Below are 18921 nucleotides of genomic sequence, written 5' to 3' on the forward strand. Positions count from 1 at the left end.
GGCCAGAAAGATGTCCTGACTCCATGTTATCACTCGAGAGAGCCATCTGGGACTTTCGGACCTATAAACCCTATATTGAATTCAACTTACAGCTTCCTGTCTAAACTTTTCAAAGAAATTAGTACAGTGTTTCCAGATAAATTCATTCATCTGGGAGGAGATGAAGTAGATTTTCATTGTTGGTATGAAACTTTGTTGACCACGCCCCTCCACCCTTTTCTAAAACCTCTTGCACTTGAAGTGGGTGTAGAGGTGTCTCTGGGAAGAGGAAAGACTTGGGGGAACACCTCTGTGATGTGTTAACCTGGGACCACAACTCCTAAGGTGGTGAATTGTTTATAGAATTCACACACTGATGCTATTGACAGAAGCCTGTAGGAAGGAGAATTAAAATGCAGAAGAAAATGGAAATTAAAAAAAAGCTAAATACAGAACAATAGCTTTAGTGAAGAGGGTAGTGATTAATTGGGAGAGATTTTTCTAGTAAAAATCTTCTGTGCAAATAGCCTTAGATGGAAGAATGATGAGGGAGCTTAGGGAAAGCCATTTTTACAGGATATCAGCTTCTAAAAAAATTAATTGCAGTGGAAAGTTAAGATAACTCATAATTAAATTTTAGACTTATTTTAGGTGTAATTAGGCCACTTCACTTTCACTTTTCACTTTTATGCATTGGAGAAGGAAATGGCAACCCACTCCAGTGTTCTTGCCTGGAGAATTCCAGGGATGGGGGAGCCTGGTGGGCTGCTGTCTATGGGGTCTCACAGAGTCAGACACGACTGAAGCGACTTAGCAGCAGGAGCAGCAGGCTTATTTTAGGCATCAGTTCAGTTCAGTTCAGTCGCTCAGGCGTGTCCGACTCTGCGACCCCATGAATTGCAGCACGCCAGGCCTCCCTGTCCATCACCAACTTGGCTCTCTCGGCCGCCGGCCCTGACCTCAGATGAGGGGTAGCTCCTCTCGGCCGCTGCCCCTGACCTTGGACGTGGAGTAGCTCCTCATAATTAGGCTTATTTTAGGCTTAATTTAGTCATAATTAGGCTTATTTTACTCTTTACAAACTTTAATAGATTTCCATCTGTATAAATGATGTTGGGGATATCTGTTGCTTTAAAAAGATTGGGCAGATGGAGCTTTTAATGAAATTTTTATCACTGTTTTTGTTTAAGGAAGTCCAATCCAGCAGTCCTGCATTTCATGAGGAACAAAGGCTTTGGCAAAAAATTTGAGAAACTACAATCTTTCTATATGCAGAAGTAAGTTACTGAAAGCCTACTTCTGTTTGTTTCATCAGTGCCTTTTGTAAAAGTTTAAGCTCTTAGTACTATTTTATTTTCTCATTTTCTCTCCACTCCTTTTCAAAGTGTACATGTTATAATCTTTGTTACACAAAGTACAGATGAAAAATCACAAGGGAGGGTGCAATACCCACTATTCTCTTTAAATCGATAACGTCGTGACTCCAGTCCTTTTGGTGACTGTTGAGACGTAGGGTGGTAAGTTATCTGCTCTGTGAACTCAGCTGAAAACCCAGGCTACCCTGCGAAGGCTTCGTCACCGTCTAGCTTCTGGAATTCATTTTGTCAACTCCAGCATTGCTTTTTCTCTATACCTGTGCTGTCTGGTATGGCAGCCACAGCCACATGTGGCTGTTTGTATTTAAAGTATACTTGAAAAAGTTAAAAATTCATTCCTCAGTCACATTCGCCACATTTCACGTGTTCAGGAGCCAACAGCTAGATGAGACTAGTGCTACCATACTGGAAAGTGCATATATAGAGCATTCCCTTCCCTGAAGATAGAGCTACTCGACAGTGCTGCCCTATGGTGAAGAGTAGGAACCGTATTTTGTAAAGAGCCAGACAGTAAGTGTTGGTGACCTCATGGGGCACATGTGGTTTCGTGGGCTTCCCTGATGGCTCAGCAGTGAAGAATCTGCTTGCAGTGCATGAGATGTGGGTTTGATCCCTGGGCTGGGAAGATCCCCTGGAAGAGGCAATGATAACCTACTCGAGTATTCTTGCCTAGAAAATCCCATGGACAGAGGAGCATGGTGGGCTACAGTCCATGGGGTCGCAAAGAGTTAGCCATGACTGAGCAAGCATGCATATGGCTGCATACTTTTTAAATATTTTTTAAGCACTGCTTTACCAGTGTAAAAAGGGGCTTCCCTTGTGGCTCAGCTGGGAGAGAATCCGCTTGCAATGCGGGAGACCTGGGTTCGATCCCTGGGCTGGGAATATCCCCTGGAGAAGGGAAAGGCTACCAGCTCCAGTATTCTGGCCTGGAGAATCCCATGGACACAGGACCTGGTGGGCTACAGTCCATGTGGTTGCGACAGTGGGACACCGAAGCGGCTTCACACGCACATGCTGAGAGGCATCTGTCAGTGTTACAGTCTTTGGTATAAAATGTGCATTCTTTACACACACTGTTAAGTTTGTGATCTGAAATAACTTTGTAATTTTTTTTCAATGGTAGGGTTTTGGATATGATTTCAGCCATGAAGAAGACATCCATAGTCTGGCAAGAGGTTTTTGATGATGAAGGCAAGGTGAGAGGTTACTAATACTGCGTGTGGTTCTGATAATATGAGACTTAATACTCTAACACCTTGGATGGAAGAACCCTAAGCTTTCCCTGTAATGCTGGGGGAGATCAGCTTACCTTTCCATTTAAGCTGCTGGTAGGCAGGAGCCGCACACCGACACCAGTGACGATGGCATTTATCTGATTTCTTCCATTTACTTCATCCCTCAGTGCGGTCTGCTTCTCTTCTCTCCCATCTTCCCTCCTCCCTCTCCATCTCATTCTTAGTAACAAAGTGAGGTTCTTTGAAAAATGTTCCTTTCTTCAGGAGGGCAGAACAAACAGATAAGAATGAGTCTTTATTGCTGTTAAAGTAACCTTCATCTTTTTTTAAGTATCACTGTCAAGTGTACTTTTTTTTTTAAATGGTACTTCTCTCTGACATAATCAGAATTCTTTATTTTCCTTTGGGGCAACTGAAAATTTGAAAGTCCAGCTACTTGAATTATCTTTCCAGAAGGGTTAGTGGCATCCTCTAAGTTCCAAAGTAAGTAAAATAGTGTGGTAGAAATCGGACTAATGCCTTAATTTATTACACCTACATGGCATTGTATGTAGACAAAAGGTAAAAAATTAAAAGGTTTGATGAAATGTCTATGTCCCTGTTATTACAAATTGCATTAGATATTACCTCAAAGAGGAAAGGGGAAAGAAGAAAACATTGCTTTATTCAAGGATCTTGAAAAGTTATTAGCTACAGTGCCTTAGACTTTTAATTTCATCTCCTGTAGCTGCAAGACCTAATACATATTTCATTTGTAACTTTAATAGCTTACACCAGGCACGGTAGTTCAAGTATGGAAAAAGCGCAACTTTCATATGAAACTAAGGAAAATTACAGCAGCTGGCTTCCCTGTGATCATTTCTGCTCCTTGGTACTTAGATTTGATCAGTTATGGAGAAGACTGGACTGGGTACTATTTAGTGGAGCCTCTTAACTTTGCGGGTAAGTGAAGCAACCACCATTATTCGACGTGTTAGGTTTTGCAAACCCTCCCCTCCCTCCAGGGAATCTTTATCTAGGTACCACCTACTACCCTCCCTTTTATCTTTGATCCTTGATTTTCCTTGTGTATAGTCCAACAGACTGAACTCAGTATCATTTTAAACTTTGTGAAAGAAACCACATTCTTTCCTAAATGAAAGAACTTCTGAAGTACGATTCCCTTACACTGATAAGACTTGTCACTAGGCATTCAAAGAGGCCTGGCTGCAGGAGCCTTGTCTCTCCTCTGAGCTTCCTCTGCAGTGTAAGGCACCTAAGTAGGGATGGCGTCCTGTTCGGTGGCTTCCGGGTTCTGGGGAGGAGGCGTCCTTGGGGGTGGGCATGTCTGAGTGGTGGGGCTCTAGGCTCTCAAACCCCTTAAGAACAGTTCTGCCTTGTCCAGTTTTGTACACTAGACTTGAATATACAATTTCCTTTGAGGAAAAGTGTTCTGGTGTTTAAAAAGTTTCAAAACTGTAGGTCTGTCAGGAACTGTTTCTCCAAAAGCATTTTCTGAGAATCAAGAAGTCGTAATTACTGTAGATACCTAGTCTCTTTGACATCAAAAGACAGGTATTGAAGGCAGGAGTGGTGCTCACTAGTCCACCTTGCATTCCTTGGCACACTGTTCACAGGCAACCAGGGGAAGAGCTTCCGGTGTCCAAATAAGTTTGCAGAAAACCAAAATAAAATGGTCTCTTTACTACTGGCCTGCTACGTTAGTCGACACACGCTAACAAATGCTCTGTGAACCACGGGGTCAGTTGCGGCAATAAAGCTTGCCTCCATTTTTGTGCCGCAGCTGTGAACTTCTCCCAAGGTCCTCCTGGCTCCCAGAGAGAAGCCTTGCCCCAGGCTAACACCAGAAACCAGTGCCACCTCTGTGTGTGAGCCTCAGGTTGCAACCACCTAATTCACACCACTGACTGTAATCTAGGTACTCCGGAACAGAAACAGCTTGTCATTGGTGGAGAAGCCTGCATATGGGGAGAGTATGTGGATGCAACTAACCTTACTCCAAGATTATGGTATGGAACCTCAGGGAGGACATGTGGACTAAGGGGCCTGAGTTTAAGTGGGAAAGCACTAGAAACTTGCCCAAGTGTGTGGTTTGCTTCTTGAAGGAAACATGAATTTAAATTGCCTTGGGGGATGTGTGGTTTAAATTTTAGGCCTCGGGCGAGTGCTGTTGGTGAGAGACTCTGGAGTCACCAAGATGTCACAGACCTAGAGGATGCCTACAGGAGACTAATAAGACACCGCTGCAGAATGGTCGGGTAAGACACATTTATTTGTCAGGCTAGGATACTGTTAAGTACAGGGTGATTTTTTTTACCTTTTTAGTATTAGCTAGCTTATTGGGATAATTTTTTTTTTTTTTTTTGCTATAAACAGAAATGTATGTGACCTAATAGGTAGTGATCTAATTAGGAAAAATTGGCAACTGTTTCTCCATGAATTGTGAATCTCTCTTCAGTAATTAATGGTATGGTTTAGTGATTCTGACTTGAGCTACTAAGTTTCTTAAGACAGACATGAATTAATCTAAAACATCTTTTGTTTATACTTTTCCTACAGACGAGGAATAGCTGCACAGCCTCTCCTTCCTGGATATTGTGAGCATGAGGGCAGAATGTAAAAACGAGCTGGAACAGAAGAAAGATATGGGAAAAGAGCCCACAGTCACCCATACTACAATCAACCTGATTTTAAAAATCATGTTTTTGAATAAAATATCTTTTTATTGATTGAACCTCCATCTTATTATACATTAGAAGGCTGACATCTTTCTTGTGAGAGAAGTGTAAAATCAACCAACCGAAAACCTTGTGATATCTATCAGTATATTCCAAAAGACCGAATCTTAACTATCAACAGTAATAATTTACTAGACACACAATACAGCTCGGGTACATTAACCGTCAACATCAAAGCACGTTTCTCATGCTATAAAGCAGAATGAGCAGCACCAGTGCCACCGTCTGTTCAAGTTCTCTTTTAAATTGTTCTTACTGAAAACGAAGTAGGTAGGTGCTCCTGAGCTTCCCTCCAAGGACTTAGGACAGGCCATGTCTCTGGCTGAGCAGCGTACTTTGATCTTGAGGATTCATGGCTTGATAGTTAGACAGCTCTAAGGCAAAAGTAGCTGAGCCTGATGTTAATGTTCGAAGCACAGTTGAATAACCCTAATCAAAATAATGTTATCTCTGCAAAGTTAAGCCTCAGATCTCTCCCTGCACATCTTTTGACCATTATCAGGAAAAATTTGGTAAGTACTGTGGAGGACAGAAAACCAGGAGCAGGGGGTCCGCTTCAGAAGCATTCCCCAGTCCCAACATTTGGTAAAGACTGCTGGCACTCGGATACCTGTCCCAGAGCAGAAGCTGGTGGGGACAAGAATGACACGAAGAACTGGCTGAGAGCCAGCAACAGTGGAAGTAAATAAGTGCTTGGGATGGAAAAATGGTCATGGAGGCTGATGACACATTTTGGTAGAGCACACCTCAAACTTTGTGGAGGACTGGAAAGCCCTCCCCAACACATCCACACCCGTGCGGATAGAATCCCTGGGATTTCTCCAGAAATTCATGTAAAATATGTAGATTTAGTTACAGAGTACCTACCATGGTTTCTGCTAAGGGAACAAATCCGATAACCACTTTGTTGTCTTGGCGAGACTGGATTTCCTGAATGTTCCCTCTTCTCTGTGCCAGGTCTGCTAGGACAGGGCTGAGGTAGTCTCTGCTCACTGTCACCTCAAGATTCATCAGGGGCTCCAAAATTTGCTTATCAGCTTTCTTCAGAGCCTAAAGAAATTCAGTTCAGTTCAGTTCAGTCGCTCAGTCGTGTCTGACTCTTTGCGACCCCATGAATTGCAGCACGCCAGGCCTCCCTGTCCATCATCAACTCCCGGAGTTCACTCAAACTCTCGTCCATCGAGTCGGTGATGCCATCCAACCATCTCATCCTCTGTCGTCCCCTTCTCCTCCTGCTCCCAATCCCTTCCAGCATCAGAGTCTTTTCCAATGAGTCAACTCTTCACATGAGGTGGCCAAAGTACTGGAATTTCAGCTTTAGCATCATTCCTTCCAAAGAAATCCCAGGGCTGATCTCCTTCAGAATGGACCGGTTGGATCTCCTTGCAGTCCAAGGGACTCTCAAGAGTCTTCTCCAACACCGCAGTTCAAAAGCATCAATTCTTCGGTGCTCAGCTTTGTTCACAGTCCAACTCTCACGTCCATACATGACCACTGGAAAAACCGTAGCCTTGACTAGACGGACCTTGGTTGGCAAAGTAATGTCTCTGCTAAAGAAATTAAAAGATGTTACTCCTCTTCCTTAGACTGCAGATCAGACATCTGCTATGAAGGGAAGATTCATAAAAAATTAAATACTGTCCATACCCAAGCACAGAGCCTCCAGCAAAAAGAGAGAAGCCTGCCTTAACACTGTATAAGAAGTCCAGAACGTCAGCGTTCGCTCGCCCATGCATGCCAGCAGGGCACCTGAGGCCTCATGTGGGGTGTGCTCCTGCCTTCACGCATGTGCTGCAGGAGGACGCTTGGTAAAGCTGATTGTGTAGAGCACCTGTGAACATGTGCCCAGAGACACAGGGAAAGAAAATGGTTCTCCCCTCTCAAAGACATATTTCCTTCATATATCTCCTCTTTTATTTTTGAAACCTATAGTTACAGTGCATGCTACAAGTCAGGGCAATCAAGGAGAGAAATAAAGGAGAGAGTTAAAAACACAGTAGGTAGAAACATATGCTGAGTGTAAAATAATCAGAATTCTGTTCAGAATTTCAGATTTCAAAGGCCAAGAAGAACAAGCACATCAGGCTTGTTCAGGCAAGCTAAAACAGCATCAGGCAAATAGGAAGTGGACAAAAACTGGGGAAGCAGCAGGGACGGGGGAGCCTGGTGGGCTGCCGTCTATGGGGTCGCACAGAGTCGGACACGGCTGAAGCGACTTAGCAGCAGCAGTAGCAGCAGCAGAGGAATAAAGACATCTTGGGGTCCTGGTCAGATTGTCTGTATCGCATCATTCCATCAGCCAAACTGGTAGGATTCAGAGGGCGTTTGCAAGCACTGTAACTACTGATGGGTTTGCTTTAAAAAGGTAACCTACTCCTCTGGCCTACCAGAGTTAAAACAATTTCCCATATATTCTAAGCCTGTTGGTTGTCAGGTGGGATGTAATAATCTTGGATTTAGCAGTGGAAACCAGATCAAAGAGCAAGGGCTCTGGACTGTGGCCTCTCCTTTATCTGGCTCTGGCTGATCATCCTCCCCCTGCTCACCAGCCCCCACTCAGGCCTGGACGGTACCATGGCGTCTATTGTCCAGTAATGCTCTGCGCCTCGGACGCTTCTGTTCCCCACACTTCAGCACCTCCGCCTTCCCCTCTCCCTGCTACCTTCACAATCATGAAAAATGGGCAGACCATAAAAACATCAGTATATTCTCGTTATTGTAGAAATTTCAGAAAACCATAGCACACATATATATAGTAAAAGCATAATTTCAGTTCTTTGCAGCTGATTAAGCCTTTAATATCACTGTCAACTGAAATGACTCAATCAGCAAGAAAGTATCTAATAATCCTTAAATGAAAACATTACTAAAACATAATGACAGTCAACAGCAAACAACTAAATAGATCCTATGTATTTTTGCAATTCTTACCCAAAGCTTTGTGCCGTTTCACAGTGTAGCTTTTCGAATAACATAACGGAGTGGGGAAAGACTAAAAATTAAGAGGAATAATGCCATATCTGAGGAAAGGACAGAGTTGTATGTGACCGAACAGGAGGTACTGTGCTCGTGGGTCTGTCCTTAGTCCTCTTGTCACAGTCTTTGCCTTGCCTTGGGAACAACTGCCTAGTTACAGAGCGTCAAAGCCTCCTCAAAGCTGCACTCGAGTCACAGCCTTTGGGTGCTCCTTGTAATCACTGGCCGGCTCTGGGATGATGTCTGAGTATCTTGCAGCAACCCAGTATGGCCCAAACTGATCTCATTATTTCCTTTTCCAAACACTTGCCTGCTCTTTCCTCTTTCTGTTGATGGCGTCACTAGTCTTCAGTTTACCCGGACACACATCTTTGATTTCCTTTTTCCCGAATGTAAGCTGTAAGATTTCTATTCCTATTGCTGATATTCTAGCCCAGATCTAGTCTATTCCCTGTCTGAGGCTCTCCATACTCCAGTCCCTCCTATATTCTAATGATTATGCTGCTCTCTTCAAAATGTTTAAATCATTTACCACAGTTCTCAAAACAAATCTCAAATTCCTCACTGTAGTTTCTTACAGGTTTCCCCACAGTCGGACTCTATTTTACTTTCCCAACCCTAATTTCAACACCCCCTGCCTTCTTTAATCTTCCCATGTCTGGAATGCTGCCACTGTACCCATAGCCTCCAAAACACCACAGGCCAACAATTACGGAAACTGTAAAAGCCCCTGTGTCCTTGTCTTTTGAAGTAAAATGCTGATTCAAGAGTTAATGATTGGGAAATGTGAAGATGCAGAAACAAGGATAGCTGTGGGCTAGGAAACTGGTAACAGTTTAGACTATAATTCCGTCACAAAGCAGAATTACCAAACTCACAGCTCCCTTAAAGATATAAAGGCCTGACTCACATTCCCAAACTGTTTTTACAGGAAGCAGACCCTGTCCCGATGAAGACTGCCAACCACAAGAACATTGACCATGGACTGGTTGAAACAGCCTGTTCCTGAAACATTATAGTGGGTCCCAGTCTTGAGGTCATTGGCTCACCATGGCCCCCTTTGCTTGGCAAAGCAATAAAAGCTACTCTTTCCTGTTTCACCGAAAACTCTTGTCTCCACGTTTCTATTCATCACCTGTGAACAGAGGCTGAATTTCAGCAATGTTTCATTTCTTTCAAAGTCGAAAAGAGGAGTCGCAAAGAGTCGGACGTGACTACAACTGAACAACCATTAGTAAGTAGTATGTAACAGTGGAACCACCACCACCATCAAGATAATGAAACATATCATATCCATCAGCCCTGAATGTTTCTTCCTGACCTTATGTAATCCCTTCCCTGACCCCTGCCCTCTCTAACCTTACCCTACTCCCTCCTTTCCACCTGTCCAGACAAATTGCTTATCTGCTTTTGTCATCTAAAGTTTTTTAGAAATCATTCAGTATGTTTTTTCTTTGAGCTTCTTTTTTTACTCAGCATAATTATTTTAAGATTCATACATGTTGTAGTATTGTTACCAAGCCAAACTGGGGTTCACTTGCCCTGGCACAGCAAAACCAACCTGGTGACACACGGGATTGTGGTGAGGGAAAATACAGTGTTTGTTACCAGGTACCACGCAAGGAGTTCAGACAGCGAGTGCTCAGGAAGCCTGAGTGCCCTGAAGGGTTTCAGCAAAGCAGTTTTAAAGGCAGGGTGAGCATAAGATTCGTTTCCTCACCGACATCTAATCAGAAGAAAGTCTGCACACACAGTGGAAGATAATGAAGACTCTGGAAATCACCCCCCCCCCCAACCCCCTCAAATGTTTAACTTCCTTTTCTCCTTTTAAAAACTTTCATAGTCAAGTTGGTTTTTGGAAACGAGTCCGCCTTCTTCCCAGGTTGCTGGCCAACTGAATAAAGCAAACTTTCCTTCCCAACCAACACTTGTCTCTTGAGTATTGACTTTCATCAGTGGAATCTGAGTTCAATAACATGGTCTTATGTTACAGATGAGCAAAGTGAGGCTCAGAAAAACACTGCTAGGAAGTTTAAGAACCAGGATCTGATTTTACTTGAACTAACTACGCATTCTCTTCTTCCCACGGGCCAGGCTGCCCCTCTAAAATCATCTTAACTTGTAAAGAAGTTGGCTTCCACTACTGAAACTTGAATCTGGAAAAACTGCTTCCCACCTACCCTCCCCAAACTCCAATCCAGAAGAAAGATGAAAAAATTATAAGAAAATGGAATTTTTCTGTGATTAGCGAGAAGCAGAGCCCAAGATCAAAGGATAAATGTGCAAAGAAAAACACACAGAAAACAAGCTAGTGGTCAAGCCCACTGCCACAGTTCTTAGGAGGTCCCCCCTTTACAACGCACCCCTTCACCTGTTCCCTGTCTGCATCAGGTAACCCTGCCTGGGCTGGGTCCAGCCTCCATGGGTCACAGTCAAGGCATGTCAAGGATAGATATCACAGAGCCAGGCTCCATTCCTTTGTGGAGCAGGACGGGTTGTCTATTCTCTGAGAGCCTTGGTCTCTTACCAATCCATTTGTTATGGACTGTGGATGTCACCAGTTCAGTTCAGTCACTCAGTCATGTCCAACTCTTTCCAACCTCTGGGACTACAGCACCCTAGGCTTCCCTGTCCATCACCAACTCACGAAGCTTGCTCAAACTTATGTTCATTGAGTTGGTAATGCCATCCAACCATCTCATCTGTCTTCTCCTGCTCCTCCCTCCTTCAGTCTTTCCAAGCATCAGGGTCTTTTCAAATGAGTCAGTTCTTCACATCAGGTGGCCAAAGTATTGGAGTTTCAGCTTCAACATCTGTCCTTCCAATGAACACCCAGGACTGATTTCCTTTAGGATGGACTGGTTGGATCTCCTTGCAGTCCAAGGGACTCTCAAGAGTCTTCTCCAACACCACAGCTCAAAAGCATCAATTCTTTAGCACTCAGCTTTCTTCACAGTCCAACTCTCACATCCATACATGACTACTGGAGAAACCATAGCCTTGACTAGACGGACCTTTGTTGGCAAAGTAATGTCTCTGCTTTTTAATATGCTGTCTAGGTTGGTCATAGCTTGTCTTCTAAGGAGCAAGTGTCTTTTGATTTCATGGCTGTCACCATCTGCAGTGATTTTGGAGCCCCCCAAAATAAAGCCTGTCACTGTTTTCATTGTTTCCCCATCTATTTGCCATGAAGTGATGAGACCAAATGCCATGATCTTAGTTTTCTGAATGTTGAGTTTTAAGCCAACTTTTTCACTCTCCTCTTTCACTTTCATCAAGAGGTTCTTTAGTTCTTCACCTTCTGCCATAAGTATGGTATCATTTGCATATCTGAGGTTATTATATTTCTCCCAGAAATCTTGATTCTGGCTTGTGCTTCATGCAGCCAGGCATTTTGCATGATGTACTCTGCATATAAGTTAAATAAGCAGGGTGACAATATACAGCCTTCACATACTCCTTTTCCTATTTGGAACCAGTCTGTTGTTCCATGTCCAGTTCTAACTGTTGCTTCCTGACCTGCATATAGGTTTCTCAAGAGCAGGTCAGGTGGTCTGGTATTCCCATCTCTCTCAGAATTTTCCAGTTTGTTGTGATCCACACAGTCAAAGGCTTTGGCATAGTCAATAAAGCAGAAGTAGATGTTTTTCTAGAACTCTCTTACTTTTTCGATGATCCAATGGATGTTGGCAATTTGATCTCTGGTTCCTCTGCCTTTTCTAAATCCAGCTTGAATGTCTGGAAGTTCTCAGTTATGTACTGTTGAAGCCTGGCTTGGAGAATTTTGGGCATTACTTTGCTAGCCTGTGAGATGACTGCAATTGTGCAGTAGTTTGAGCATTCTTTGGCATTGCCTTTCTTTGGGATTTGAATGAAAACTGACCTTTTCCAGTCCTGTGGCCCCTGCTGAGTTTTCCAAATTTGCTGGCATTTTGAGTGCAACACTCTCACAGCATCATCTTTTAGGATTTGAATAGCTCAACTGGAATTCCATCACCTCCACTAGCTTTGTTCATAGTGATGCTTCCTGAGGCCCACTTGACTTCACATTCCGGGATGTCTGGCTCTAGGTAAGTGATCACACCATCTTAATTATCTGGGTCGTGAAGATCTTTTTTGTACAGTTCTTCTGTGTATTCTTGCCACCTCTTCTTAATATCTTCTGCTTGTGTTAGGTCCACACAATTTCTGTCCTTTATTGTGCCCATCTTGGCATGAAATGTTCCCTTGGTATTTCTAATTTTCTTGGAGAGATCTCTAGTCTTTCCCATTCTATTGTTTTCCTCTATTTCTTTGCATTGATCACTGAGGAAGGCTTTCATCTCTCCTTGCTACTCTTTGGAACTCTACATTCAAATGGGTATATCTTTCCTTTTCTCCTTTGCCTTTTGCTTCTCTTCTTTTCTCAGCTATTTGCAAGGCCTCCTCAGATAACTGTTTTGCCTTTTTGCATTTTTTTTTCTTGGGGATGGTCTTGATCACTGCCTCCTGTACAATGTCATGAACCTCTGTCCAACCTGAGATGATTTAGTTTAGTGTTACCCACTGTAAACAGTGTGATGCACATGGGACTAGGTAGCCTTTCAGGAACCCCTAATCAAGAATCCACACTTCAGGGATGATTAGTGAGCCTCTGAAGCATCCTAATCAAGAAGGTACACTCCAGAATTACAGATTAGAATTATTGTTTTTGAAAGAGCAAGTTGGTTAGCTAGCAGAAGTAATAACTGGAATGATTCCTGTTGAAATGCAGAATTAAAATCTATGACTAATTAGAAAGTGGCTTCTCAGGTGCTTCAGTGGTAAAGAATCTACCTGCCAATGCAAGAGATGTGGGTTTGATCCCTGGGTCGGGAAGATCCCCTGGAGAAGGAAATGGCAACCCACTCCAGTACTCTTGCCAAGAAAATCCCATGAACAGAGGGAGCCTGGTGGGCTACAGTCCATGGGGTCACAAAGAGTCATACACAACTTAGCGACTAAATAGCAGCAGCAGAAAGACTATAATGGGCCCTACTGCCCTTACCCAAGCAAATATGAGGATCTGGCCTGCCCAGCTCAAGCCTTTGGAGCAGCACTTGCCCTTCAGACATTCGTTTGACCCTGTGCTCTTTCTCATCCCTTGGGCCTGTTTCCTGACCCAACCAGTAAGTTGGCTAATTCTGCTTTAAAAATTACTGTTCCTCCTTAGAATGAACCTCTCAAGCAAAGAGCTAGTTGGAATGCCTAAAGATTGCGAGGGACTTTTCCCCCAGTCACAAGACACCACTGCATGATCATTTTTATACCTGCTTGTTAATAAACACTGACACAGCAGAAATTGGTCTCAGATTCCATTTCATCACAATAAACAAGCTGGTAGCAAATTTGTCAAGGAGAGGATGTACAGTCTCCACTCTCTCTAATGCCAGAGGTAATCAGCTTTTACAAGAATAACAAAAACAAGTAAATTGCCCAACACTGACTTACTAGTGAATCCGTTGGCTTAGGACAGTTTGCAGCATTACCCTTTTAACCTGAACATACACCTCTACAAGGCCCTGGGGTCTCCTACTTCTGTGTATGAAGCAAAGACACATGCTGACTTCAGAGATGCAAAGCTAAAAGATTCCACCCATCCCTTCTGCCCCCTAAATCCCTATTTTGATCTTCAGGTGGAGAGAATTTACCATAGTGAGGTGCCTTCTGCTGCTACTGCTAAGTCGCTTCTGTCGTGTCTGACTCTGTGCGACCCCATAGACAGCAGCCCACCAGGCTTCCCTGTCCCTGGGATTCTCCAGGCAAGAACAATGGAGTGGGTTGCCATTTCCTTCTCCAATGCATGAAAATGAAAAGTGAAAGTGAAGTCGCTCAGTCGTGTCCGACTCCTAGTGACCCCATGGACTGCAGCCTACCAGGCTCCTCCGTCCATGGGCGTTTCCAGGCAAGAGTACTGGGTGGGGGGGCCATTGCCTTCTCCGGAGGTGCCTTCTAATTAGCTGCAAAGACTGTGGCTGCCAGGACTGCTCCACTAATGTCCTGAGCTTAGTGCTCTGCAGGTTCCCTGGTTGTGTGCAGGGAAGTGAGGCTGGGAGTGTGGAACTGGGGGGAGCGGGGATGGGGGGTGGGGGGTTAGCCGGGGGCGGGGACACCTGGTTGGGGAAAGGGCGGGAGGAGCAACACCTGCTCCTGTGTAACATGATCCTGTTGTCTTTATGAGGACAAGACTTCCAACTGATCCAAGTGAGCATTTTGTTGCTGGTAGACGATGAGAACCAGGCCTCCAATCACGGCCAACCACTCACAGCCAACTTAACCCACTATTATGGAAATTGCTCCAATTAAGTGCATCATATTTGCATGTGAAATGACAACTAAGTGCTTGCCTCAGAGGCAATTTTTGCAAATGAAGCTGGGTGTTAACAAAATAGGGTAGTTTGTCCTTTGTTGGGATTATTCGTGACCCAGTGAGATGGCAGCCCTCCTCAAGCCTTGCCTTGTGGCCTGTCATAAATTACTTGTCCCTCAAATGCTTGCAGATGAGCCCCTTGAAATAAATGGGCTTCAACCACCAGTTTCAACAATTGTCCTGTCTCCAAGTAATAAAACATCTGGAAAATTAGGCTAAATGGATAAAACAGTTCTCTGTAATAAGTATCTGGCATCCTTACAACTCTGTATAATGTTTTTTTTTTTTTAATGACCAGATGTGGTACTTTTGTGTTATGAAGAACAGAGGCATGTTTAGTCATGTTTTATATTGCATTGAAATGCAACATATATTTTCATAGTTCCCTGGAGAAATGCTCTCCCATTGATTGTTGATGTGTTGGTTTACAAACTTGAAAAGTAAGTGAACCGCTCAGAAAATTACAGACATAATTTAAACCTTCAATAAACTGGACACTCACAAGGCACCAGCTTAAGAAAAAGAATCCAGTCCATAAATTTACCTTCAATCCTAGTGGATATGTTCCATCAAATCTTTGATCTTGCTGTCATTTATATTCTTATCTGTCTTCTGGAATATTTACAGCTTTATGAAAAAATGATTTCATCAAACTTGCTGTTCACTTCTTTCCGATTTCTCATTAAGAAAGCTTAGCTGCTAACCCACCTGTGTAGTCTCCATTTTATAGACCTTTGTGGGGTTCCAACAAGATGCTTTTAACATCTGTGTGTGTATGGGGAACGGAAACAAAGATATTTAGAACACTGTCCACTGGGCTACTATTCTAAAAATCTCCTTGAACACCAAACCACCAAAGACACACACACACACCCATTTATTTTAGAAAGTTTGGAAAACACAGAAAAATACAAGAAGACATTTTGCTGTACCCCTGAAACACATCATTGTAAACCAATTATACCTCAATTTAAAAAGTAAATGTTTAAAAAAGTATAGAAGAAAACTGAAAAATCATCTGTAGCCATATCCAGTTATTACCACAGTGTATATAGGTAGCATTTTTCATTTTATAAGATTACACTGATATTCTATATACTGTTTTGTCACTTCAAATACCACACGTTTTGTTCTTTTAAAATAGGAAACTTGATAGAAAGGCTATTTTCATTGAACTAGTTTATTTGGGGACATTCAGAGTTTTTAGGAATGTTCACTGCTGTAAACAGTCTGTGATATTGAAGTTGCCGTAGGCAGAGAGGGAGGGAGAGGGATGGCTGGGAGTTTGGGGGATTGGCAGATGCAAACTATTATTTTTAGAATGGATAAACAACAAGATCGTAGTGCACAGGGAACGATAGCCAATCTCCTTAGAGACACTCTAATGGAAAATAGTATAAAAAAAGAATATATCTGTGTAAAACTGAGTCACTTTGCCCTACAGCAGAGACTGCCACAACACTGTAAATCAACAATACTTCAATGAAAAAGAACAGTCTAGGAGAAATGCCTTTCTATAAAAGTCTTTTCATAGAGCTCTGATCATTTCCTGGAAGTAGAATGGCTAGAAGGACTTCCCTGGTGGCTCAGACAGTAATGGATTTGCCTGCAGTGCGGGAGACCCGGGTTTGATCCCTGGGTTGGGAAGATCCCTTGGAGGAGGGCATGGCAACCCACTCCAGTATTCTTGCCTGGAGAATTCCAGGGACAGAGGAACCTGGCGAGCTGAAGAATTGGATACAATTGAGCAACACACACACACACACACACACACACACACACACACACACCTGTTTAAATTGCCATTTTTCCTCTAGGCTGCCCGCCAGGCTCCTCAATCCATGGGATTTCCCAGGCAAGAATACTGGAGTGGGTTGCCATGCCCTCCTCCAGGGGATCTTCCCAACCCAGGGATCAAACCCGTCTCCAGTGTCGCCCAGAGCTTCAGTTTACTCAGTGGTAAACCCAAGAGAGTGTGGCTCAGCTGGTAAAGAATCCACCTGCAATGTGGGAGATCTGGGTTCAATCCCTGGGCTGGGAAGATCCCCTGAGAAGGGAAAGGCTACCCACTCTAGTGTTCTGGCCTGGAGAACCCCATGGACACAGGAGCCTGTTGGGCTAGACAGTTCAGGGAACCCACATGCTGCAGCTAAGTGTTGGTGTCAGTCCATGGGGTCGCAAAGAGTTGGACACGACTGAGCAACTTTCACTTTTCAAAACTGAAGAAAAGCTATGAGCTTCAAGTGTGTGCTTTGAAATGTACTTGTTTTGTTAATATTTGCAAGTAGGGTTGAGGAATTGAAAAAAAAATGGCAGTAGTAGGAGGGGCAGTTTCTTAAGTAGGCCTTAAAATACCCGATTTGGATTCCTGAAACATTTAATTGGGTAGCCTTGGGGGAATGGTCTAACTTCTGCTAGCTTTTTTTTCCGCTTGGAAGTAAAATGAAGTTTGTTTCTGACCTAGGACCAAATCCTTCACAAAAGAGAAAATATAGCTAGTTAATAAATTTCTGGAAAGATGTACCAACATCGATGGTAGTCAAACACAAGGTAAATTAATATAATAATGAAATAAGATTTTTTTACTGATAAAGAAATATTTTAAAAAAAAATACCCGCTAAGTGCTGTGGAAGTGTGGTTAAATGGACACTTTAAGAGTATACCTGGCTATAATCCTTTTGAGAAGCAATTTTTACAATCAAGCACCTTGAGACTTCTTTCTTTTGGGACCAGTAGGTCCCATCTCTAGTAATTTAGCCTAAAAGAAATTCACCTAAGATGTAGAAAAAAATGGTACATAAAGATGTTGTCAGAGAGTGAAAGATACCAGGAAAATCTCAATAGTAGGGACAATGATAATATGGTAGATTTTATAATGACATAATTCATTTAGATTTTTGCTTAAATGACACAGGGTAATCCAAAACAAGTATATTTATGTCAGAGTATTTCACTATCAGAAATACATAAGTAAATTACAGCATGCAATCATAAAAAATAATATTTAGTAAGAGTAACAATAAGAAAATACTCATGCTATAATGTTAGGTGAAAAAAAGCAGAAAATAAAATTGTCTAATCAATATTATATGCCTGTGGAAAAATACTGTGCACAGTACAAAGACTAAAAGAAAAACTTATGGGGACATAATGTGCAGCATGACGACAATGGTTAATAATACTGAATTGTATGTTTAAAAGTTGCTAAGAGAACAGATCTTACAAGTTTTCACCACAAGGGAAAAAATCATAACAATTTATGGTGATGGAAGTTAACTAGGCTTAGTGTGTGACCATTTTGCAACACATACAAGTATTGAATCATTATGTTGTACACCTGAAACTAACAAAAAATTATTTCAAAAAAGCTTAAAATCGTAGAGGTTTTCTTTGGAGTGTGGTGAATGTTCTCCCTGTCTACTTTTCTATATTTTCCAACTTTGTGCAATGAACACATATAAACCCACTTTTTAGATGAATATTTCTCCTTGAATGAAAACATAATTATGAAAGGAAAAATGTGTTAGGTAAGGTCTTATTGTACGTGGACACGAAGCTGAGGAATTCTGCTGAATTCAGATCGTGGAGTAAAGGTACTATGAAAACACATTTCATGAAGAACCTCTGCAGTATGTCAAATGAAGTCTCCATCCACAGTGTGAGTGATCGTCTTTCAACATTTTTTTATGTATTGAATTTCCTTAAGTAGAACTTAGTGTTAAAAATATGTCAGTTTCCAAATAAAATCAGAACTAATACAGAAAAGCCTGCTTAAACTAGGGAAGATGTGAGCCCCCAGCTGCTTGTCAGGCCTGCGTTCCATTTCTGGCTTTTCTTTCTCACCTCTCTGCCTCCCTGTTGATTTTCCCTTATTCTCATTCAGAGGATAACTCCTGGGGGTCAAGGACTGTAAACTTCAATTTACGTTCAGCTTCCAGAGCGCTCTGGGGATCTAATGAGCGCTCGGTGCAAGTGCAATTGGCCTCTGCTCCAGCTCTGAGTTTGTCATGCTGGGAGGCAGAGAGGGGTTGATTGCTCTGTGCCCCCCCATTGATACCAACAGACAGAGCTTCCTGCCTCCCCACGGCTCAGTCCACTGCTGTCTGACCTGAAGGGTGGAGGCCAAGCCAAAAGGGATTTCTTAATCGTCCTTTCCCCTCTGCTGCAGGGAGGCTGGGTGGCACCTTTTCAGGCGCCCATGTTCTTGCTTTCCTAAGCTGACTCT

The 18921-nt window shown here is 42.8% G+C and overlaps 1 protein-coding gene and 1 long non-coding RNA gene across 2 annotated transcripts in view; one reads left to right on the top strand and one right to left on the bottom strand.

Annotated features, from left to right (window-relative positions):
- The window catches only part of LOC102181993 (beta-hexosaminidase subunit beta), a 32134-nt gene extending 26796 nt beyond the window's left edge, over positions 1 to 5338 (top strand). Inside the window, 7 exon segments of the mRNA XM_018065761.1 lie at positions 2 to 182; positions 1170 to 1256; positions 2482 to 2554; positions 3361 to 3535; positions 4512 to 4602; positions 4747 to 4851; positions 5153 to 5338. Of these exon segments, the coding sequence (XP_017921250.1) occupies positions 2 to 182; positions 1170 to 1256; positions 2482 to 2554; positions 3361 to 3535; positions 4512 to 4602; positions 4747 to 4851; positions 5153 to 5213 (773 nt within the window). The 3' untranslated portion in view covers positions 5214 to 5338.
- LOC108638410 lies at positions 5291 to 6377 on the bottom strand. Its single transcript, XR_001919800.1, has 2 exons — positions 6199 to 6377; positions 5291 to 5760 (listed from the first exon to the last, which is right to left on the bottom strand). It is a non-coding gene; the product is annotated as an uncharacterized LOC108638410 (long non-coding RNA).

Source organism: Capra hircus, chromosome 20 (genome assembly GCF_001704415.2).
Source record: "Capra hircus breed San Clemente chromosome 20, ASM170441v1, whole genome shotgun sequence".
In the NCBI taxonomy this organism is placed as follows: domain Eukaryota; kingdom Metazoa; phylum Chordata; class Mammalia; order Artiodactyla; family Bovidae; genus Capra; species Capra hircus.